Genomic DNA, 24,319 nt, shown 5'->3' on the forward strand with positions numbered 1-24,319 from the left:
CAGCAATGAACGCGGCTAGCACCAGGTGAATCCCCAACGAGGCTGTGAGGGCAGCTTTCCGGCAGCACAAAGCACCTGGGAAAGGAATGGAGGATCTGGCTTTTAGCACACGGCACCTAAAGACCACGGTGCTGGGTGCGTGCAAAGCAGATACAGGGAAGGGAAGGGAAAGGCTGTTCTCGGACAGCCCTAGCACGGGGGCTACCCCTCTCCGCTCCTCGCCCCGTGCTGGGAGCCCCAAGACCGGCGAGTCGAGCCCCCCCACGCCGGCGCTAGCGAGAGGCTGCGTACGTGCCTCACGTGGCTCCGCCCGCCCAGATATAAAGGGTGGCTCCGGCAGCGGCTCGCGACTAGCCGGCGGCCGCAGCATCTGTGCCGGGCAGAGGGGCAGCAGTACGGGCACCGGCACCATGGCTGGTAAGTGCGCCCTGTCCTGCCCGAGCCGGGCCCGCCCGCGGGGGCTGAGCGGCGCAGCCCCTTGCCCGGCTGGGCGATGGAGCTGCGGGAGGGTTACCGGGGGCGGCTCCTGCGGCCGGGGCTGCGCCGAGCCCCCTGCCCGGGCTGGCGCTACCCCCGGCTCGGGCCGGCTCGCGGGAAGGCTGCCCCTCCCCCAGAGCAGGCGCTGCCGCCGGAGGCTCGCGGAGCAGGAAGGAAGCGGAGCTCGGCCTAGCGGGGAACCCGGCGCTCGCTCGCTTATGGCGGCTCCTATTTTTAGGCTAGCTGTGCTCCCTGCCTGCCCCCGTGCTCCCCCGGCCAATGGGCGCCTCTCCTCCCCGGCTGGGCAAGCCGCGCGCCCCCGCGGAATGCCCCCGCTTCTGTCTCCCCCGCCCGGCTCCTGCGGGAGAGGCCCCTGCAGCACCACTGCCCCGTCACCCAGGGCCACCCCCGGGAGGAGGTCTAGGAGCTGGGGCGAGCGTTACCCCCGTGTGCACACAGCTAGGTTCAGCTTCTCAGCCACGTAACTTGCAGAACAGATGGGCCTAGCCCCAACTGGCCCCTGAACTTCGGGGAAAGGTCAGGTCTGGACCTGACGCCTATGCCTTGAAGTGGAATCCAGGGGGTGCATCTCCAGGAAGTGAAAGTCCTGCTTCTTGATCGGGGCTTGTCAAACAGCTCAAGCTTAAATTAAAAACTAGACAACTCGAAATCTAGTTGCCCTAAAACGACTTAAAGCTACCTTCTAGTGCTATGCCTATCCCTGGGGTCCTTGGCAAATTCCTCAGTGTTGTGCTCTTAAAGACCGCCACCACCACCACCCCCAGAGCTATAACACACCTATACATGGTGGAAACTGACAAGACCACCTACTCTCAACTGCATGAAATTTAACAACTCTGATTCTTCAGCTATAATAATATTAGCTCTCATAATAGCAGGTATCTCTCAGAGAAGTGTAGCTAACAAAAAATGGAGATACTTTTAAATGGGTCTGAAGATGTTCGTTTGACTCTGCCTTTCAAATGCTGAAGGGATGCTGTCTGCTCAAAACCTCTATTAATCTTTTCTTGTGATGACAAGTGTTATTAGGATTTTCTTAAAACTTGCCACGGGTAGATGATCTTCTGTCATGTCTGATGGCCCAGGCCAAGAAAAGTGGAATGAGGAAGTCAGTTTTGCTTTCAGATTATTAGTACTGCTATGTCTGGGTTTAACACACTGCTTGGTAATTATTTAAACAACTTTCCTTGCATTTTTTTCCAAAAGCTCATACAGATGCCCCATTGATCTTACATAGATTCTAATGAAACTTGTATTTTCAGAATTTAAACTTGCTACTGTCTGAAACTCAGAGAGGTGGAGTCTGAACTCTCCCCCCCCCCCCCCCCCCAAAAAAAAAAAAAAAAAAAAAACCTAACTAACTAGAATGGAAACACAGGGCAAGCATAGACTTGTAAATATAGTGACCTCAGGCATATGTGAAGGAGGACTGGTCCACAGAAGGTGTTGGACCAGTCACAATTGCTTAGCAGCAGGTCAGTCCTACATAGCTCTGCGCTGGCTAAGACAGCCTTTTGGAGGGAGACAAAAGAGGCTTTATGTTCAGGCAAGTAAAACAGGTGCCCCATGGCTATAGATTTGCACGTGTCCACAGTACCTCTCTGACACATTAGTGTGAAGGGTACTCCCCTGTTCAGCTGCTGTAGCCTATAAATAGAACAGAAAGTGGGGGTGGTAGAAATAATAGCTAGGGGATGGAGTTGATGGAAGGATGTTACTAAAAAGTCAATTGACAACAGTCTGTTGACAGCAAAGTTTGGAGCAACTTCATTGTTTCTGATAACTGTTGTGTGTTCAAATTTAAAAGAAGTGGCCTGAATCTTCCACACCAATACAAAGCATAATAACCAGCCTAGGCTTGGTGCTCCATAGGGAGGGTACATTCCATGTTAACACTAACATGTCCTGTTTCATACTGCATAGACTTGAACTATGTCAAATGACCCTCCTCTGAAGAGGTTGCCACACCATGCTTCCATTAAGCAAAAGTAAATAAAGCCTTGCTGTCCTAAGGGAGCAAAACTAGCAAGTAACTCAAAAGGGATTGGCCTTATATTTCTAGCTTTCCCTGTTGCTCATCCTCAAACTTAATTTAATGTTTCAGTCTGACCATAAACCCTTATACATGTTACATTGGCCACTTTAAGAATTTCCTGTATTGCTCAGTGGTGTTGGGTTAGTAAATCCAGCAGTGTGGTACTTGAATATGCAGTTTCAAAAAGGCAGGCAGACCCCCTGATACCATACAAAGGTCTTAACAAGTAAACAATGAGGGTGTAAATCACTGGAAGAGCCTTGTAGCCTAGAAAACATCTGGACAAAGACTTTAGTTTGAATGATGGCACAAGTGATGCAGTCACTAGTTTGTAAAACTATTATTGTCTGTACAATCCCTGTTTTTAAATGCAATACATTAGTGGCTCACTGAGTCTGACCTAGTGAATTTTTAGCTTTTCAAGACAGAACTCTTCATTCAGTGGGAAAGTGAGAAGAGTAACTTGCAAATCCAGGGACAAGAACACAAGTGTTTGCTACTAGAGGAATGTTTACACTGCTTAAGACACTAACAACTTGCTTCTCTGATACAGTTAATGCAAGCAGTTTATATAACTTCTGTATTCATACTGGCTTCTTGGGGGCAGAATGGAAAAATAGTTTTTCAGAATTTTTCCAGATAATTACATCTACAGTCTGCATGACTTCTAGAGCTGTAGTTCAGCATTAGTGCTACCAGTTTCTGAAGTTCTTAACAGACTGGGAATTGTTCTATCTATACAGTCCCTAGACCAGGGGTCAGCAACCTTTCAGAAGTGGTGTGCCGAATCTTCATTTATTCACTCTAATTTAAGGTTTCACGTGCCAGTAATACATTTTAATGTTTTTAGAAGGTCTCTTTCTAAGTCTATAATATACAACTAAACTATTGTTGTATGTAAAGTAAATAAGGTTTTTAAAATGTTTAAGAAGCTTAATTTAAAATTAAATTAAAATGCAGAGCCCCCGGATCGGTGGCCAAGACCCGGGCTGCGTGAGTGCCACTGAAAATCAGCTTGCGTGCCGCCTTCAGCACACGTGCCATAGGTTGCTTACCCCTGCCCTAGACGCACCAAGCAATATGAACTACTACAAATCACTACTTCTCAGTGAATTTAAGTAGGAAACGTATCCCCTTCGATGCATGACTCTGTAGAAACTCTTCTGAAGTCTAAAACTTGGCTAGGTTGGAAACATTTATAAATACTGTAATCTAGATGACCCAAGATTAATTTAATTTTGTTGCCATTCTAGTCAAAGGTTCTCAGATTGGTCTACAGAACTTGTCGGCCACAATGCTGCTGGCTATGTAGGTTCCAGGTACTAAACTGCCTTAAAGTACATCAGACTCTTACAATTGCTTACAATTTGCCATATAGGCAACTGCTGCTATAGTTGAAAAAAAATTAAACATGTATGCCTTAAAGAGGACCCTTTAACATCTCACTTGTAATATCAAAGATGTGGTCCATCCTCTGAGATTAAGAATACCAGTTTCTTCATCTACAGCAACTTGGTTACACTAGTCAAGATTGACTCCACATAAAATTTTAATGCAAAAATATAAATAAAGTTGCAATATTAGAAGCTAAATATGAACTTTATCTCATTTCAGCTGCAAGGGCTGGGTTTTATTGCAATAAGAATCTTAACTTGCTTCATAACTAATGTGGCCAATTTACTATAATTTTCCACTAAAATTTTAATGAGTGGTGGTGGTTGCAGCAAAGAAGTGGGGGGAAGACTCCCCAGTTGCCATTTGAGGCTAAGATGTAGCTGCAGACCTCAGGTTCTAATCCAACCATTCTTGCATAAGAACTATCATAGCAATATGCACTACACACTCAGGCAACTCTTTGGATGGCTCCATAAATCTGCAGTTTGCATTGTGGACCGCAGAAAGTAAATGATACCTGCCACTGGGTTGCTCCACGTGGCACTCCAAAAGCATGGCCTCTTCTGTGCAGAACTAACTCCTGCAAGACTGTAGCCCTTTGACATGTTAGTCTACCTCAGCTTGTCACACCTTAGAGGTTTGTTGTGTCAAAGCTGTTGCCCTGGCAAACTTCTTAAGTGATCACTATTTCTTTTATTCTGTATTTATGTAAAATGTGCAGCCACCTGAGGTGCTCAGAAGTCTCTGGTTACTAAAAAGACACGAAGAACAGCTCTGTGAATGCTTGTCTCTCACCAACATAAGTTGGTTCAATAAAAGATATTACTTCACCCACTTTGTTGCTCTAAAAATACCTGCAGTCACATTTCTGTATCATTCAAAATATGAACATTGATAAAATTCTAGCTAAATCTCCTCAAAGCAAAATAAAAATTCTGAAACTTGTTTCAGTAAACACAGTTCTCAGCACAGCTACCCATCTTCCTTGGAAGCAACCAGGGTGGACTTGAAATTGGTGGTTTAAACTGATTTAAATCATTTAAATTAGCAAACAGAAAATATTGATTTACATCAATGATTTAAATCATGTTTTGCATTGTTTTTTTCTTTAGTAAAATAAAAATTGATTCTCACTGATTAGTTGCAAACAAACATTTTAATGGCTACCAAATAGAGCCTTACACTAACCTTGTTGTTTCTCTTTGCTAACCAGAAAGAGGCCACACCATACATTTACATATTTAAGTAATTCTATATCTTAAAGTACACTTGTTCAGATTAATTCCAACATTTTATATTATGTTGAAAAATGGTGAATGATTTACCAAATTACTAACCTTTTACTTTTGATTTGTCAAGTTCTTGAATAGGAACTCAAATTCAGTTACAATGCACAAAAACAGCGCTTTATTTTTTATTAAATAAAACTACATTAAATGTGCTGCACACACTTTTTTTCTTATCAGAACTTATCAAATGTTTAGTAAAATAAATCAGCTAGATTTAAATACAAAGTAAGTATTATCTATAGTTAAACAATCTGTTCAATTCAGTATGGTCAGTGTCCTTCAAGACTTTAGAACTAGTAGATATATTCTTCTCATCTATTCTTATTAATAGACTGGAAGAGGAAAACAAGATTTCCTGCTTTTTCCATTATCAGCTGGTTTCTTAACTCTGAACTGAAATGAAACTAGGAAACTATTCTCTCCTCACCTTCAGAAGAGACTACCACTGTCAAAAGCTGGTTTGGCATGTCATACCCTGGTTACAAGTGCTTGTTTTTAGGCAGTGATTTTCACCAGTTTAATGCATTTTTTTCTTTAAAACTTGGCAGCAAATATATACTAATTAAGATTTTTTATTTAATCTTAATTATTTTAGGCCTTTATAGGTTGTCATTATTTCAAATGTAATTTTAAATAGGTTTATTTCTAAAACTTTTTAATGTTGATTTAAAATCTGACTTCTACAAAAGTTGTTTGCAAGGTGGACGAATAAATCTGTGAGCATGCTTCTTTGCAAAGCATCTTAATCTTCAAAGGATAGGTCAACTGCACAAACGTGACTAAATTGCAAAAATTGTTTGGTCAATAGTGATTCTATGGTAGGATTGGTAGAGCTAGCTTGGCAACTAAAATATGCATTAGCTAAACGTCACTTTAAACTAAGTTCTTGTTGCTGAGTCACCTGACTTGATCAGGGGTAAATGGGAGGGGTATGTTAGTGTATCTAAGATTGTTGGGGCACCAGAGGAATGGATGGATGGTTTTACTGTAGTTTTAAAATAATCCAGATATTGTTTGCTTTAGAGAACAATGTGAAATATAACTCTGTAAGTAACTCCTACAAGCTTAAATGTTGCCACCATTCAAGTTGTAATTCACTCCTTTTCATATTACTAGATAGAAAATAAGACACTTCCCATTAAAAGTTTGCATTCTCATTGTAGTTTTGCAAGTCTTGCTAAACAAATAAACTGCAAGGTCCGATAAAATTTCAGAATACTGTTACTCCATATGTAGATCTCACATGTTACAGCAGAAGTGAAATATCAAATGTACTAACAACTCCCTGAATATTCAATTTTAAACACCTTACTGAGAGACTGGCTCTAGAACTAAAGTAGTACTATCTGGCAGACAGATACTCACTGCAGGTTGGCCAGTACAAAAACACCTTACATTTGCAACTGATGTTTACTTACCCAGTTGCAGTTCATGGTGTGGATTTTGAGTTCCCTCTAGATGAGGAACTTGCATCCAGGTCCTAGCTGAGTTGAATCCAAAGCGTAAACTAGAATGAAGTTTCTACTTGGTAAAAACTAGAGGATTGGATGTGGCAGTTGGATTTCTCTCCACACAATATGGAATGTGCATCCTTCTACATTTAGACCATGTCTGTCAATGCACTGGCTGATCTAATCAAGACATGTTGCTTTAGCATACCTCAACTGTGCCAACCTCTTCCATAAATGTTGTGCATGCCTACTAATGTACAAGGGATCTTAAACACAGTGAGTGGTTTATTTACTCTTTTGAGGCTCCTCAACATAACTCTCTGCCTAGCACCTTCTGGCGTGAAATACAATGGTAGAACTGAATAATTTTAGCAAGCACACTTTGATTTAAAACTAAATGTGAATACTAACACAACTTCTCTTCCTTTTCAAGATCAGTCTTTTGTGACTCTAGCTACGAATGACTCTTATGTTAAAGGAGCACTGGTCTTGGGTTCATCTCTGCAACACCAGAGAACAGTAAAGAAACTAACTGTGCTCATAACGCCTCAGGTCTCTGCTCCCATGAGGTATGTCACTTCATGAGTATTTTCACCTAGTTGTTCATTGAATGCTCCTGTTACAATAATTTTTAACCCCCAAATGAAAGCTCTCTGTCGTGACCTTCTAAAGCTCGTCAGAATATTACAAAACACTAAGGCAGTAGATGCCAATTAGTATTCCGTGAACTTCTATACACTTGCTGCTTCCAGCAGTAAACTATCCAATCAGAGCATACTGGTTGACAAGTCATACACTGAAGAGACTGACAAATAGCTAAATTGAATCCACTAGCCAACGAGAGACAGGATGGTCTTGTGGTTAAGGCACTGGTCTGGGTTTCAGATGAAAGTTCAATGTCTGGATCTACCACAGACTTTCTGGGCAAGTCGTATAATCTTTCTCTGCCTCCCTTCATCAGTAAAATAGAGAACGCTTCCTCTCCTACCCCTTGTCTGTGTTGTATTTTAAGGCTATGTCTATGCTACCACTTACGTTGATATAACTTATGTTGCTCAGGGGTGTGAATAAACCATCCCCGAGTGACCTAAGATACACCGACAAACGCCGGCATGAACAGCACTATGTCCACAAGAAAGTTTCTCCTACCAACACAGCTAACGCCACTCATTGGGGGTGGATTAATTATGTTGACGGGAGAGTGCTCTCCCATTGGCGTTACTGTAAGATCTCTAGTATAGACATAGCCTTAGACTACAGGTTCTTCAAGGTAGGGTCTCTTTTGCTGCCAGCACAATGGCACAGTAGTTTAGGGCACTAGCCTGAGACTCAGATCAAGGCTGAGTACCCTGCTCTTCTACAAGGCTTCCTGTGACCTTGTTCAAGTCTTAATCTCTCTGCCTTTGTTCCCCATCTGTAAAATGGGGGAAGACTAGTCCTTCTCTAACTCAGATATTTTGAGGATAAATGCATCAAAAGCCGAGGCACCTGGATAATCTAGTAACTGAGGCCATATAAGCAAATTAGATAGAACTTCAAATTTGAAACAACTCACCCCCCCCCCGCGAACTTTAATACTTATCTTTCATATTAAATTCTTCATGAAGGCAGGAAATAAGCAAGTTGGTTATAGCTCATCCTTTGAGCTGCTCAGTCTTATCTGTCATTGAATATATTAATGTAACAAGCCTTTGCTACAACAAAAGCTAAACTTCAGCATGGAACAGAGCTTAGAAGTCTTTGACTAGGTGAGAGTTTAACTTCAGGCCATAACTTCCCTTTGAACTTGGGAGTGGGAAGTAACTAGCTGGACTAGTTACATGACCCTTGTTATCTAATCCACAGGAAGCTGTCTTGGCCAAATACTGCTTGCTATAATGACAGGTGATTCCAGGTTTATCTCTACTATCTAACACAAAATGGGCTACTTAATCAGTCTCAAGGCTCTCAACTCTGCCTCACTTATACAACAGCATTCTATTCAGGTGAATCATCTTCCTGTCTACCAGGCTAACAGTTTCCTCCTGAAGAGGTGGGCATGAAAATACAAACTCCAACATTACAATTAAAACAAATCTATTTGGACAGCCAGTGGAATGTGGCATGAATAGAACTTGCAGATTTTATTATTGATCTGCAATATTCATGTATATTTTAGAAGTAATTTTTTTTAACTTCCCCTGGGACTAGAAGAATATTGAATATCACTTAAAGTACAACCGTTGACAATCTAGAGGGTAAAGTTGTAGTTCAAGACCATTCAGCTTATACAAATTTACAGTTTAACTCCCTGATAGCAGCTCAAAATACTCAAGACACTTATGGGTTGGCTAGCCCAACCTGCACTACTGGTATTAAACGTAAAATGTCAAGAAATCTGAAACCATAAGCATTAGTCCCGCAAAGTAGTCTGTAGAAATCAAGATACTTCTACGGATACTGATGTTTAATTTTAGTGGGTAGATTAAACGATGATAAAAACTGGACTTGCATAACTGCCAAGAGCTTTAAGAACTCATAATCTATCTTATTTCAGTTTAGCTCTTCAGAATTAATATGATGCTTTTAACTTACAGTGGACACAACATTGCTCCAAGAGACCATTTCCAAGTAAAAGGAAGTAAACTAAACTACCTAGATGTCTACTGCACTCACTGCCACATGAAGAGCCATGGCTAAGTAAACACTCTCTTGATGAGCTAGATAAACTAGCAGCGGTTGGGTCTGTTCCTTGTGGCTTTAAAGGTCAACAAGAACTGTTCAGGATTCAGCTGCTGTCCAAAGTCCTGCACAGACCAGTCTAATAGCTTCTTGTTTCTTAACTATAAGCTTAAAATAGTCTGTCACCTCACCAAGAGGCAGTGTTCTCAGGTCTGGCTGAGCCTCCCACACAGTTTGTCTCAAACTACAAGACCTGATCTGCCTGACTTGTGTATATACTCAGGGCTTCAGTTCTCATTGCTACTACTCCAGCACCAGTCAGGAGCACTAACTGGTAACTAAGGTATTTCTATGCTAGAAACTTGACAAGACTCTTGTGCACCTGTCTAAATAAAAGACAGTCTAGGCTTCAAATCCTTATTGTGCACTAAGAGTCTAGGCAATACAAAACTATCTTGGGGTTGGGGATATTGCAAAGACCTAACTTGCAAAAATAAATCAACAATTACTACTTTCCACAGGAAAGTGCTAGAAAAAGTCTTCGATGAAATCTTATTGGTAGATGTCTTGGACAGTGGAGATTCAGCCCATCTAGCACTAATGAAAAGACCTGAGCTGGGTGTCACACTAACAAAACTCCACTGCTGGGAACTGACTCAGTATTCAAAATGTGTGTTCATGGATGCAGACACAATGGTAAGTTATATATTTGCTATTCAGAATACAGTTCCTTCTAGTGGCTTGCAATAGAAACCTCTTCTTATTGGGGACCTGTAAGTTGGTATGCAGGGAAGTGCTCTTAAGCCTACAAAACAACTTGTAATTGGCAGTAATAAGGGAATATATCCATGTCAAAGCTGTCCTCCATAAAATGAGACCTTTGATATGAACACTTACCTTCATATCTTGGGGTGGATAGCAAAAATCAACAAAACATAATGCTATGAAGCGTTAGCCTAGAAAACAGAAAGCAATTTTTTCCCCCCCTACAACTAGGTTTTATCAAATATTGATGAGCTTTTTGAGAAAGAAGAGCTATCTGCAGCACCAGATCCAGGCTGGCCTGACTGTTTTAATTCTGGAGTTTTTGTTTATCGACCTTCCATTGAAACATACAATCATCTGTTACAACTTGCCACAGAGAAAGGCAGCTTTGATGGTATGTATTGACTCCAACTCCAATATTCGAGGTTTGGATTGTTTAAAATGCTGAAGGGGGGGAGGAATGTCTCAGATGGGCATGCCTTAGGGGACACCACTTACATTAGAATTCTAAAATTCCAGCACCTCATTGGAAAGAGTACTCGTGTTTACAGGAAACTCATATGCATGGACTCCTATAAATTGAGTCTGACTTCATTATAGTCAGAAATCTAACATCAAACATTAATAAGCTTATCTTGTATTAAAGGCCTAGATGGACTTCAGAGGGACCTTAATGAGTCTTAAGTGGGAAAGGTAGGCCAACTTAAACAGCCATTTCTAAAACTTTCTCTGTGGCTCTCAACTAGAAGAATGAAGATTCTTTAGATTATAAACCAGTATCCTGCATTTTAGATACAAACTAGTCACTAATGGATTTGATTGTGTTGGTCACTTACTGATTAAATCAGTGAAAATAAGCTCCCATCAACTCAACTTTTCACAAAAATCATTTGTGGATATCCTTAGAGATAAAGTGAACATGATGTTTCCAAAGTTGGACTGCTCTAAGTGGCTTTTTGAAATGATTTGTTCTAAAACGTATTCTTCTACTCTCATCAGCTAGTCAAATAGCTGAGTAAAATTGGAGATGTTTTTATTAATCAATAGCAGCATTTCCTCAAAAAGAAAAGGGGGGAGGGGGAGATTTGTCTCTATGGAGACAACAGTGGTATTACTCAGAGGCAATGCATGTGAGGGAAGCATGTAGGGTCATGTGCTTCCCTCCCCCTCCCCCCTTTGCTGGTTGGTTTGTATTGAGCATGCTTGGTAACTGCTGAGGTCAGCTGCCCTCATTCTGGCAAGCATGGGTCATCTCTGGTGTTACTAACTAGTTTTAACAACCTTGTTCATGCTGATTGAGTAGCAAACTGTCTTGCAGGCTTCTTACCTCCAAAGAGAGTTCAGACCTAATAGTCCCAAGAGTAAATTTCCTGGCCCATGCAGTTCCTTGCTTTTTTTTGTATTCATTCTGGCAAGTACTGCTAATGGGCCCCTTAATCGAGAATGGTGGCCAAATGAGATTCTACAAGTAGCCTATTGACTGTAGATGACCTCTGTGTTAACTTCCTTTGGAGCACCATTTTCAAGTAAGTTGGTAGTACAGTTGAATTCGCTGCCTCACTGAATAATTGGACATGCCGAAAAAGGGCTTCTGGTTCAGTCCAGCAATCCCATACAGTTGCTACATGTGGACCAGCAAACTAAACTGGACTATCACCTTGATTTACGAGGTAAGACTTAATGGTGAAGAAACTCTGCCCTTACTCAGGTTTTAGCCCTCAAAAGCAATAAAAAGCAGGAATTTAGCCTTTGAATTAGTCAGTGGTAATCTCTATTAAAATTCTAGTATCAAGAAACTTTACAGACTGAAGATGTATTAATCACAGCCAGTGCTAACAAGTATAGAACTTAATTTTGCACTTGTGTATCTTGCAACTATCAACCATACAAGAATACACTGAAGTTAAACTAATCAGCTACTAGAAAATGCTTTTTGTATTTCTGTAGTACTGAAGCTTTGACTCTCAAGTGGCTGCATTAAGTTCAAGTTCATGAAGAAAAGAGTGTATCAAAAAGGATAACTTCAAGGCCGTGAGTTGAATAACCCCATGTTGTCACCTGGCTCTACTCTAGGTCCTGCTGCACTTCATGTTTTTACATATGCCATAGGCATTTTGTTTGACATGGTTATAAAATGTCAGTCAAGCAATATGCCTGTGGCATATGTAAAAGCATGAGTAAACAGAGGCTTTTGATCTAATTTAGTATCGAGAAATACCTCTCAAATCTAGCTGGGACAAATTCCTGACAACTGGTCTCCCACTAACTCGGTAGTACCTTTTAAACCCTTAGAGGAGCTGTGATTCACTTGAAGCCCAAGACTCTTCCTGAGAATAGCTATCCTAAAATACTATTTCAAATGAGGTTAGCTTGACAAACTGGTGTCAGACAGGAAGTTTGACTTCAATCTCTATCGTGCTTTATCAAGCTCTTTATGGCTACAGTGGGGATTTTGCAACTAGTGTAGCACATAATAAATTTAACAGAATAAATCATGGTTGTGCTTCTTTGGGGTCAGCCAATAACTTCATCTGATGGTATTGACAATGATACTCTGGCCAAGGATCTAAAAGTGCTGCTAACCAGCATGCCTGTCTCAAATTATTTCAGTGAGTGCTAAACTCAAGCATTCTTCCAGCATGCAGCTCATGTTGTTCTTCCAACATGTAGTCCCATGTTTATAAAGAAGTGGTTCTCAACCCGCAGCCCGTGGGCCACTTGCAGCTGAATCAGCACACAGCTGCAGCCTATGTGACATCCTAAGGGCCATACAGGTAGTATTTATGTTGTGTGGATGCGGCCCACATAACACAGACTAGAGAGCTGCATATGGGGCCCTCAGTGGTAAAGAAGTTGAGAACCACTGTTATAAAGCAAAACCTACATTATTGCTATGATAGGGACTCTAATGTGGTGTTCAAAAATCTCACTCCTAAACATGGTACAATGACATACTAACAATTCATTTCCCATCTTAAACTTTGTGCATAAGCATTATTAGATCAATAGGTTTTGATGTAATTGTATAATGTATTAAAAAAAAGCTGCTTTTTTGCAGACCTAGTTATAAGAATTGAATCTAGTAACAAAAAAGAAGCAGGCTGACCTATAAGGGTAGTGGAAGAGCACTGTTAATGTTTTAACTCTATTCATACTGTTTCCACCACTTGGGTCTTTTATACTCCCAGGCCAGTCACTCTCTAAAACAGGAGCACTTTATTAAATTTGTCATAATCCAAAAAAAGCTTGCACATGCCCACTGCTGAAGTCTTACAGTAGCATACCATTCTGCTGTGATCATATCTGCTCACCAGAGCTATCTTCAGCAGAACACCAATCCTTAAGGGATAGGGTACAAGAAAATATAGCTCAGGCATTCCACCCTAGTAAACAAGATTCACACTACAATACTCATCTTAACTCAGTGCCACTTCTACAGTAAGAAAGCAATTGCCAGTGGCCATAAGACTTGCTGAATATTTTAATACAGCACACAGTGGTCACAACTCTTGGATACTAATTCTTTCTTAGGTCCCCAAGAAGTTTGTGAAAATATCTTCCACTATAATACTGCTTGCCTCAAATATTGGTATACATGACTACAAAGTAGTCAAAATGTCTATTTTATAAGACAGACTAAAAATGTCCACTAGTTTTCCATTTCTGGGAAATGATAAATTGATCTTATCTGTGAACTCAGCTGCCCTAAAGGTTTAGGATAACATGATGCTGTAATCTTGGTCCACGCTACTGTATCTAATGGGGAGGGAGAAGTTTAGAGGAGTGCAAGGGAAACTGGTTCTACTAGATTTTCTTCTAGCATGGGATCCAAGATGGTATTCTAGCAGTTAATAGTTTCAGATCTAAAACAACGTGTAGATGTAAGATGCTAAAGTATTGATTATACCTGCAACTGTAGTAGCGTATTGCACAATTATTATACAACACTAACTTGAACTGGCATTCCACTTTGGTGGGTTCAGAGGGGCTCTTGGTTTCAGTAAGACTAGGACACTGAAACAGTCATAACATAAGGAGCGAAGAATATGCAGTGAAGAGGAAGTATTGGATGATGGTATTTGGGAGGAATTTAGTAACCTGTACTATGCAGGAGGACTAGTTATATGATGCAAAACTTACAGCTGTTCTTTATGTCTACATGCAAATCTATTCCAAACAATCACTCAGGATAGTAGAATCACTTAGTCTAAACTTACAGACCAACACAAAACATGGGAGGTCTGGTTCCTCTACCTCAAACTGTTGTTGTAACAGAACTGCATTAAGATGTGTTCAGCTGGTAAAACACCATAGGAATATGCATCTCAAACATTTAGATGCAGAGACACTTTCTAATATGGTAGAAGTCTTACAAAATAAAGGCATGCAAGTTCCCAATATATAGTAATAGTTGCATATCTCTTGACTTGGAAGAGCTTTCCTAATAACATCGGATGACAAACTCACTTAGTTTCTGTGCTCTCTCAAATTTACCCCATGTCTGGGATCCTACCAAATTCATACCCATGAAAAACGCGTCACGGACCATGAAATTTGTTCTCCCTCTGAAATCTGTATAGTATACAGTAAAGCCCACAAAAGGCCAGATTTCACAGAAGAGACCAGTGTTTCTCAAACTGGGGGTCCTGAGTCTCTGACCCAAAGGGAGTTGTGGGGAGAGCTGCAAGGTTATTTTAGGGGAGGCTGCAGTATTGCCACTCTTACTTCTGCGCTGCCTTCAGAGCAGGCAGCCAGAGAGTGGCAGCTGTTGGCTGGGCATCCAGTTCTGAAGGCAGCGCCCCATCATCATCAGCGCAGAATGTTGGCAGTACTATACCATGCCACCCTTACTTCTGAACTGCTGCCTTCAGAGCTGGGAAGCTGGAGAGTGGCAGCTTCTGACTGAGGGCCCAGCTCTGCAGGCAGCAGTGCAGAAGTAAGGGTGGCAATACCGTACCATGCCATTTTGCTTCTACTGGTGGCAGCAGTTCTGCCTTCAGAGCTGGGCTTCCGGCCAGCAGCCACTGTTCTCCAGCTGCCCAGTTCTGAAGGCAGTGCTACCACCACCAGCAGCACAGAAGAGTAGCAGTACCACTCCCTCCCCACCTCCCGCCCCCCCCCCCCCACACACACACAATAACCTTGGGATCCCCCCACAATTCCTTTTTGGGTCAGGACTCCTACAATTACAACACTGAAATTTCAGATTTCAATAGCTGAAATAATGAAATTTACTGTTTTTAAAATCCTATGACCGTGAAATTGACCAAAATAGACTGAATTTGGTAGGGCCTTACACATGTCACTTCTAACTTACTGCTGTATCAATTGGCTGCTTGGCAAAAAGCTAATAGTAAAACACTGCCATGATTTCTTCAGAATTGTTTTATCTTACCTTTTGGCTCTGCTAGTGGTGATTTCATTCTGACAAGTGATAGTCTGGTTTCTTATACACCTTTTTTGCCCTGGCTGGCTGGCATAAATATAGTGGAATTGTTAGTCATACTAACAATGGGGGGAGAGTAGTAATACAATAATTTTAATCCTACCTTAATCCAAAAACATATATCAGGAATCTCACTTGTGTGTCAAAGCTGTCTACTCTTTATCAACATTATAAGATCAAATTCAGAATAGCATATCATGTCCTAAAACAGAAAGAGTTAGAGGGGAGCTTGCGTAGTTCTTGGTCTGGAAAAGTGCTGAGGCTGTTTCTGTAAGTAAAGAACAAATGTCAAGGTGAACAACACAAGCAAAGTCTGACTAATCCACGTTCTCGTCAAATTCCTACATTCTGTTCAGCATTCCAAGTCTCTTAGGAAAACACATGTCATAATGGCTCTGCATCCAGGCAATCATTCACTGACTTCTGCTGTTGTAAACTAGCCTACATTCAACATGGGGGTCTGAACACCTATTGCATGCATCAACTGAAACATAAAACTTCTAGTTTCACATAAGCTTATGAAGCTAACTAGGAGCTTTAATATAGTTGACTTTTAGTATGACATCTCTCAGAAAATGTAATTAAGGCCTACACTGCTTCTAGCAAACCATCAGTCCTTGATCGAAAAAAGCAGTTTCATTATGTACAGGACTGCTGAGCCACATGTGGGCTTCTAATAATCAACCAGGGGTCAGAATTATCTTGGTTACATGTGTAAATCTGGAGTGACAGATCATAATCTAGTCTACTGTATTTGCCTCACTGCACCTGGAATAACAAGTCTGACACTTCCAATGTTTACTACTCCAGTTTAACTCAACTTCCAGTTGTGAATGGAAACTGAGTTGCATCATGCAAGACCAAATGCATGTTCACATGTAAATTATACCAGTAAGGATTCTAAGCCTTTGGCTGTCCTCTGGGAGGTAAAATAGCCTAAAGTATGACTTAAGTTTACAAATCTATAGCTGCCTCTGGCAAGAGGAAGAGGGCTAATGTGCCCTCCCAATGGTGAAAGTGTTCTAGTTTAAGAAAACTAATTTCTATAAATAGAATGCTACTGTATTGCTGATTCCTACTGGGTGTGCTAGCTCACATGACTAAACTGAGTCTTGAATCCGTGATTTAGTGAAGAAACTGAAAACAGGAATACTGATTGTGTTCATGCAGCCTGTTAACTCTCCATCTTTCCCTTTCAGGTGGGGACCAGGGGCTATTAAACACCTTCTTCAGCAGCTGGGCAACAACAGATATCAACAAACACTTGCCATTTATTTATAACTTAAGCAGCATTTCTCTATACTCCTACCTCCCAGCATTTAAAGCGTAAGTTCAACATTTTCTTGTAGAAAAATTTATGAATAATCTAGTGTAGCCATTATACAGGCCAAATTTACTAGAGCTTTTGTGAAGCAGACCCATCTCTTACGAGATGATGAAAAGGCTGTATAAAATCAGTTCTTTGACTCAATTTCAGTGTGGAGATCCAAGGTTAGGCCAAATGAACGGTATGTGATAGCTAGTGCAATCTCTTAATTTCACTTTGAACCATGTAATGGTTTAATTTAGATAAAAAACTAATTAAAATGGAAGTATTCTTTACATGTCTGTGGCCTAAACTACCTCTGTCAGTGGCAGCAGCTTATTATTTGAATTAATTTACCTAGCATAGGTGCATTTGCCAAGGACCTGTTCTGTTGCAAGAGTACAACTCAACACACTTTTAATCACAGGTATACTACTGTGACCAAAGAGGCATTATCTGCACTGCTGTTGTCCTTGCTAAAGAGTTTGGTTGAGTGAGGTTTAGCCCAAGACAATGTGGGCTGAGTATGTTGACAACATCTATATAGATTATAATTTCTCTCCTTTTTTGGCCTGTTACTAAAACAAATCATGATACAAGCGTAGTTATTGGGTTGCCCCTTTTGGGGGCTGTCATCGGTGGCATAAATATTTGACTCAAAACAAAAATGCTGCAGGGACAGTCATGTCCTGCAAATAAGCAGACCTGGGTGTCAAACATGAGGTTTTTCCTCTGTTGCTTACACTCCACCTCACAGCAATCTTCCTAAACCTGCAATAGCCAGCTTCTAGGGCAGCAAATAACAAAGCTTGTTTTTGTCCTTCTGAGCACAAACGCAAGTCCCTGCCATTTCAGGTAACGTTTTTCCCATGTAATGGTACTTTGTGTTACCAGCCTAATTCTGATCTAAACTCTAGGATTGTTACAGCATAAAGTGTGTAAAACTATTCAAATATGGGTGCAATTTACGATCTTTTTATTACAACTGGACCATGTTCACTTGCTTCAAAAGCAAGTGAGGAGCAATTGCATGAAAACGCCAAGTGATCTTTAGATGACATCATGTTGCTAGAGATTAATGCAGCAGCTAACATAAGCAGTATTGTTGCTGGCTCAAGTTCAAACCATGTCTTGTGATCTGAACATCTGAAATATTGTCAGGTTAAAATTAGAATGCTTATTTTAAGAAGAAATACATGCAAGCCAGAGTGAATACTCACTGAATGCTGTTTATTCTGACTACTCAATAGTAAGCTGAAAGCTATTGTGATGTACACAATAGTCTCCTCAGCTACTCCCTTGCTGAAATTAGTCATGTCACAAAAAAACTTTATAATTGACCTTGATTTTGCCATGAGAGGTCAGCTGGATCTGCCTGGCCCAGGCAAAAACTTCCTTCAAACGGAACGGAGTTAGATGCACATAATGAGCTGTTAAAGCTAGTGGTTTCTGGATTTTGCAAGTAACAGGTGGGCTGTCAGAGTAGGCATTCTAAATGAACATATTTTTGATGTAGATGTCCACATCCACTAGACACAGTTCAATAGTTGTAATGAACCAAACTTTAAACCTACTCTGACATCAATATCTAATCCTTCAGAGTCTCTGTACCATGAGGCTAAGATTCACACCTGCATAGAAAGTCTTACATGCTGGGTACCCCTGCTTTTGGGGAGGAAGGGGGAGAAGGAATACAACTAGTGATTGCAATCTGTTTGAACATACTTAAGTTAGAAAATAAAGGCACTTTCATCCTGACTGACTCCAAAATGAGTGGCAGCAGAGAACAATCCAGGAATGCATGGAATGTGCTAGTGTAACTATTGTAGAAGACCAGTTTCCTTTACAAGTCTAATCTTAGGGTACATCTACACTACAGCGGGGAGTCGATTTAAGATACGCAAATTCAGCTACGTGAATAGCGTAGCTGAATTCGACGTATCGCAGCCGACTTACCCCGTTGTGAGGACGGCGGCAAAATCGACTTCTGCGGCTTTCTGTCGGCGGCGCTTACTACCACCTCCACTGGTGGAGTAAGAGCGCCGATTTGGGGATCGATTGTTGCGTCCCGTTGGGACGCGATAAATCGATCCCCGAGAGGTCGATTTCTACCCGCCGATTCAGGCGGGTAGTATAGACCTAGCCTTATTCACACAACAGGAAGGATCAGCCTAAACCAGTGTTTCTCAAATGCGGCCACCGTAGGTACATGCAGCCACAGCCTCCTGGGCAGTGATGGAGGGGGCAAAGCAATGTTAACAAACAAATATCAATTTTTACAGAAACAGACTTGCTAGTTAGTCTTTTTAAAAAATAAAAATAAAAAAAAAACACCAAAAAAGCAAAAGAAATAACAAAAGACAAGAACGCGCAAAGCACATTATTTTGTTTCTATTCTCTTTAGGTCCGATGTAGCGCTGTAGTGTAGACTTACCCTGAAACAGATCCAATTGAGGGAAGACTGACCCTCAAGAGAACAAAATGGAGTTGTCTTAATTCCATTAAAATGGTCTTGACTAGCTTAAAAACTAAACTTGGCCATTTATTCTGATCCCTTAGCCACTCAGGCACTGCACTTAAAGCTTGAAAATGAAGTTCTTCAAAGCAATCTCTTGTATATTCCTTGTATTTAACAGTGAATTTGACCTAAACTCTGGCAGCAAGATTCCTCCTGCTGATCATACAATAGCTTCACATCACTTTCAAACATTTATGTTTGACACATGAAAACATACAATTTAATAAAATTTAGTTTTTAAACTACCACAAAACACTAAACTTTTAACATGCTGCATATCTTCTCAATGGAGCTAGGTTTACCCCAAGAGCTGAGTATTTCCCAGCTGCTGAGGAGAGAGCCAGGGCATCCGAGAAGGTAACCTGGGTTTGTTGAATGATCTGATTTCTGCTGACATGATCAGAAGTGAAATGGGGAATATGGATATCAAAAACCACTGATTTAAAGTTTTCACTAAAATGAAAATGAGGCAGTTCACCATTGGGAAGATTTCTGCCTGCAGACTTGAGAAGACAGCGTACTGCTTGACTAGGTTCCTGATAGAAAGCTTCCTCTGCAACCAGAAGGGCTAGAAACTCTAAGGGCTTGTCTACACTGGCACTTTACAGCGCTGCAACTTTCTCACTCGGGTGTGAAAAAACATTCCCCTGAGAGCAGCAAGTTTCAGTGCTGTAAAGCGTCAGTGTAAACAGTGCCCCAGCGCTGGGAGCTACGCCCCTCATGGAGGCGGGTGTTTTTTAGACTACACAAGCCACGTTCAAGCACTGCTGCAGCAGCGCTTTAGCATTGCCAGTGTAGACTAGTCCTAACTCCTACTCGGAGTGGAGGCAAAGTCTATAGCAATGTAACACCAAGAGTTCACTGGGGTGGGCTCTCTGATCCTACTAGACTACTACTAGCAAGGTAAAGGGACTTTAAAAAGTACACTCACTATAGCTGCATGATGATTTATGTAACCCTTCCATAAAAACTAAGTGTAATCAGACATTCTTGATCTACCTGGAGAGCCAAGATTTTAAGGGTTCTGAACAGCCATGTATTTGAAGAAAGAAATTTGTCAAGGCAGCAGTGGGGGGGGGAAGAATCATTAAAACACCTCCATGCAGTCTCACCATGGCAGGTGAGACAGACTGTATCCTTCAAGGATGCCTGAACTATCCGCTGCAGTGGCAGAAGCTTTCTGAAGCTGGATATTCTGACCAACTCAAACCTCCCCTTCTGTAGGGCTGAAGACTAAAAAACCAGTGATCTTATCACTGATGGCTGATTAGCTAAGTGTATGGTGTCTAGCTATTTGGATCACTGAATCTGTAGTGGAAACTCTCACTCTTAAAACTTGTTCTGATTGCAACTGCTGCTTGAGACTGTTCGATCCTGAGCTCTCCTGGACACCAAACTACCAAGAGACTGGCTGCTGTAAGTACTGAAATGGCCCAAACCACTAGGTTTTGGCTATTTTCAATCTCAATAAGCTATTTGAGGTAGAAGTCTATCTGCATTCTCCTCTTGCATAGTGATGCTTTCAGTGCCAGTAGGCAGTTGCAATTTCTTAGCATTCCATCTCCTAAAGAAAAAGCTATCATGTATGTACTTTTCCTGGACATCTGGTATCTAATTCAAATTCCTTTGTTTGGCAGGTTTGGTTCAAATGCTAAAGTGGTGCATTTCCTAGGAAGAATGAAACCATGGAATTACACATATGACTCTAAAACCAAAAGCATAAAAGGTGACACAAGTGATCCCACAATGGTTCACCCAGAATTCCTCAACATGTGGTGGCATACCTTCATCACCAACATCTTACCCCTACTAGAACAACATGGTATTGTTAAAGACGCCACTACAGGTGTAAAGGCGGTATGTCATCATCTTGTATTTAGATACCTGCATTGAAACATTCTAAATGCGGATGTTCTGTACTTCCCCCATCCCAGACTTCAAATTACTGAAGGCTTCAGGGAGAATCCATTGACTTGAAGCATAGCTTTTTTTCAACTCCTTGTTTAAGACTTGAAATAAAGTAGAACAGAGGAAATAACTGGGTTGGTCTGGTCACTGGTGTAACTGTTTACTCACCTCCCTTTCTAAATAACTACACCTCTACCCTAATATAACGCGACCCGATATAACACGAATTCGGATATAACGCGGTAAAGCAGCACTCCAGGGGGGCAGGGCTGCGCGCTCCAGCGGATCAAAGCAAGTTTGCTATAACGTGCTTTCATCTATAATGCGGTAAGATTTTTTTTGGCTCCCGAGAACAGCGTTATATCGGGGTAGAGGTGTACTGTGAACTGCAAAAGTGGCTATTAACAATGGTGTAGAAATCAAACGGGGGTAAATTTTTTCCCCCCCAACTACATACAGAGCCCTGACTCTCACTGACTTCAAGTGAACAGACTTGGACTTCTAGCTCAAGCAGTAAAGGCTCATTGTTTTGGGGGTCAGTCCCCACAGATGATACCCAAACAAAAATGTTGTATGACAAAACAAGGAGTCAGGATCCTGAAGTCCTTAAGTAATTTGTAGCAACCTAACATTTGTACTAACTAATAGGAATTATCTGGCTGTTAACCAGCTTAAAGCTCACCAGATTAAATTCGAATAGTTCTACAACAGGTGTTCCCAAATATGCTGAACTAAATGTCTCTAATGGCCTAAAATTAAAACTAGGATTGAGCGGAGACTCTCCTGTGTTAGAGGTTCCCCCTTATCACAAAACTGAATTCTGAACATTAGGTGAGAACAAGCAATCTCATACAGTGGTTAAGATCTCTCCCTGGATGACAGTGTGTGCAATGATGGTCACCACTACAGTGATGTGAGATATATGGGTGTGATCAGCCTTGCAGTTCAGAAGCTACTCTGTAGAAGTAACGTAACTGCACTAATATTCATGCATCTCAGACTGAGGCTGCAGATGGTTATAAGCATGACTAAAAGAGAACTTGGCATACTAGGAGTGCTCCTGCGACACTCCACAGGCTGGTATTGACAGTCTCTATAGGAGGGAGGGGAGAAAAGATAGTCTAGGAAGATTGCATCTGTAGAGCAAGTGGAAAGTATAGGTTAAGGCAACGTTCTATCTTTATTTTAATCTTTTACACATTGAGTTTAATAGCATGTATGGAATGCAGCTTTGCAGTAACTTTATACTAAATTTAGTATAACCGAAAATAAAGTAGTTTTAAGTTCTCAACCTTTCTAAGCCCAAAGTTACTGATCTGTTTTAGAGCTATGCTTTCTCTTGTCCATCTTACACCTTTCTAATGAACTATTTGCAGCTATCGGGCTTGGTCTATTCTCTGGCTTTCTCTTGTGGCTTCTGTAGAGAGGTATGAAGAACTTAAACAGATATTGACCAGTACTTTCCTGTGCGCTCTCCATTGACTTCTTAATTTGTTCATTTTTCTTTTTGGCTAGGAAAGTTGTATAAACCCTGCATTTTTCCCCCCCCCAAACAGTGCTTGCTGCTTTGCATGAGAACATCTCATTGGTTCTCCTACCCTCAGCCCTCTATTGCTTGCTTAGAAATAGGACCTATAACTCTTATATAGTCTACTTACTATGCTCTCCTTCCAGGACGAGGTTACAGAGGCAGTGTCCCACATGTCACTTTCAGCAGCAGCACTAACTTCGCCATCATCTCCCCCACCAGCTGAATCTTCAGAAGAACGGAAGGAGAGGTGGGAGCAAGGCCAGGCTGACTACATGGGAGCAGACTCCTTTGACAATATCAAGAAAAAACTTGACACTTACCTCCAATAGAAGCACTTCTATTGCCGATATTCATAGAGATACAAGAACTTCTTCCCGAGCTATCGCAGCTAGGAAAGTGTTGAATGTGGTCAGTTAAGCTTGCCTAGTAGCTTGATAAAACTCATCAGGCTGAAGATCTTTGCAGTACTACAGGTGAGAACTGAGCAAAAGCTATAAAGTAGAAATCCTCGTGCCGGCTGTACCTGCACAATCCTGAAGTCTTCCCTTTTAAGTAAAACTGCTGGATATGCCTATTTAAAAATAAAAACAAAAAACTGGGGAACAGGGCACTAAACTGGCTTGACACTTATTCCTTTAAACCTGTAGGGCTGTGCTTTACCTCTTAAAAGATGAATGGCGTTACTCCTTTTGCTTGCTATCTTATATAGGAGATCATATATTTTTGAGATTGTTTAGAAGTTGAAGTGGTTGTAACACTGCCTTACTGTAAATGTTAGTACTAAACTGTTAGCATACATGCAAACTTAATACAACTTCTAACAGCAAAGGCACTGCTTTATGGTATTAGTCTCACACTGAAGATCTTGACCAGGTTTTTATGTACAGTACATACAGCATGGTAGAATGTCTTTGTTTAGTTCTGTATACTATGGGACTATAAAACTGAGTTTTACCTGTAATATTGCACTCATTGCAAAATAAAAACTCGTGATGCATTTCTGGCTTCCCTAACTCAATCTTGAGCCATTCCAAGTAAAATATTGGAGAAATCTGCAGAGGTCTCAAAGTCCTGACTGTTAGAGATGGGAGACCACTGCAGTAATTTAAAAAAAAAAAAAAACTGTAAGATTAGTGATACTCCTATTCCAAACCTTAAATTCACAAGCTATTCTATGAGCCTACAACTTAATGGACATCTTTATTTTGGGGACATTGTACGGGTGTTCCAAAAAAAGGGACTCAAATAGTCAGCTGCCTGGGGCAAGCTCCCTAGTTTCTAGGTAGCACATAACTATCTGGTGTAGTTGCCACGGGATGGATAGATAGTGATGAGTAGCAGTATAAAACACTCACATTTCTGCGGGTCAGACTAGGAGCAGAGGAGTCCTGTAGGGAGTACCTTTTGACACAAACTAGTCAGCTAAGCAGGCCTGAGATCCAGAGGATGTCATCCCTCAAATGTCAACCAAAAGTGCTTCAGGGAGATCGAGCATACAGGAGGTCTGCCTGCTGGA

General features: G+C 41.2%; 1 protein-coding gene across 2 annotated transcripts; it reads left to right on the top strand.

Moving 5' to 3' along the window:
- Window positions 1–311: 311 nt before the first annotated feature.
- Window positions 312–23,800, top strand: GYG1 (glycogenin 1). Of its 2 annotated transcripts, XM_054038955.1 has the most exons (8): window positions 312–417; window positions 7,102–7,237; window positions 9,851–10,025; window positions 10,326–10,488; window positions 16,740–16,866; window positions 21,002–21,221; window positions 22,649–22,699; window positions 22,947–23,800. In XM_054038955.1, the coding sequence occupies exons 1-8, from the start codon at window positions 411–413 to the stop codon at window positions 23,130–23,132; spliced, it is 1,065 nt and encodes a 354-aa protein (XP_053894930.1). In that variant the 5' UTR covers window positions 312–410; the 3' UTR covers window positions 23,133–23,800. The 2 variants fall into 2 exon arrangements, with proteins under 2 accessions (XP_053894930.1, XP_053894931.1); XM_054038956.1 differs by lacking the exon at window positions 22,649–22,699.
- Window positions 23,801–24,319: the final 519 nt, after the last annotated feature.

The sequence above is a fragment of the Malaclemys terrapin genome, chromosome 9 (assembly GCF_027887155.1).
Source record: "Malaclemys terrapin pileata isolate rMalTer1 chromosome 9, rMalTer1.hap1, whole genome shotgun sequence".
Classification (NCBI taxonomy): domain Eukaryota; kingdom Metazoa; phylum Chordata; order Testudines; family Emydidae; genus Malaclemys; species Malaclemys terrapin.

Bases quoted from the DNA above. Each gene is read 5' to 3' on its own strand.
- GYG1 (XM_054038955.1), top strand. The intron at 16,867-21,001 runs GTAAGTTCAACA...TTTGTTTGGCAG, and splicing joins TACCTCCCAGCATTTAAAGC to GTTTGGTTCAAATGCTAAAG. The intron at 21,222-22,648 runs GTATGTCATCAT...AACTATTTGCAG, and splicing joins CCACTACAGGTGTAAAGGCG to CTATCGGGCTTGGTCTATTC.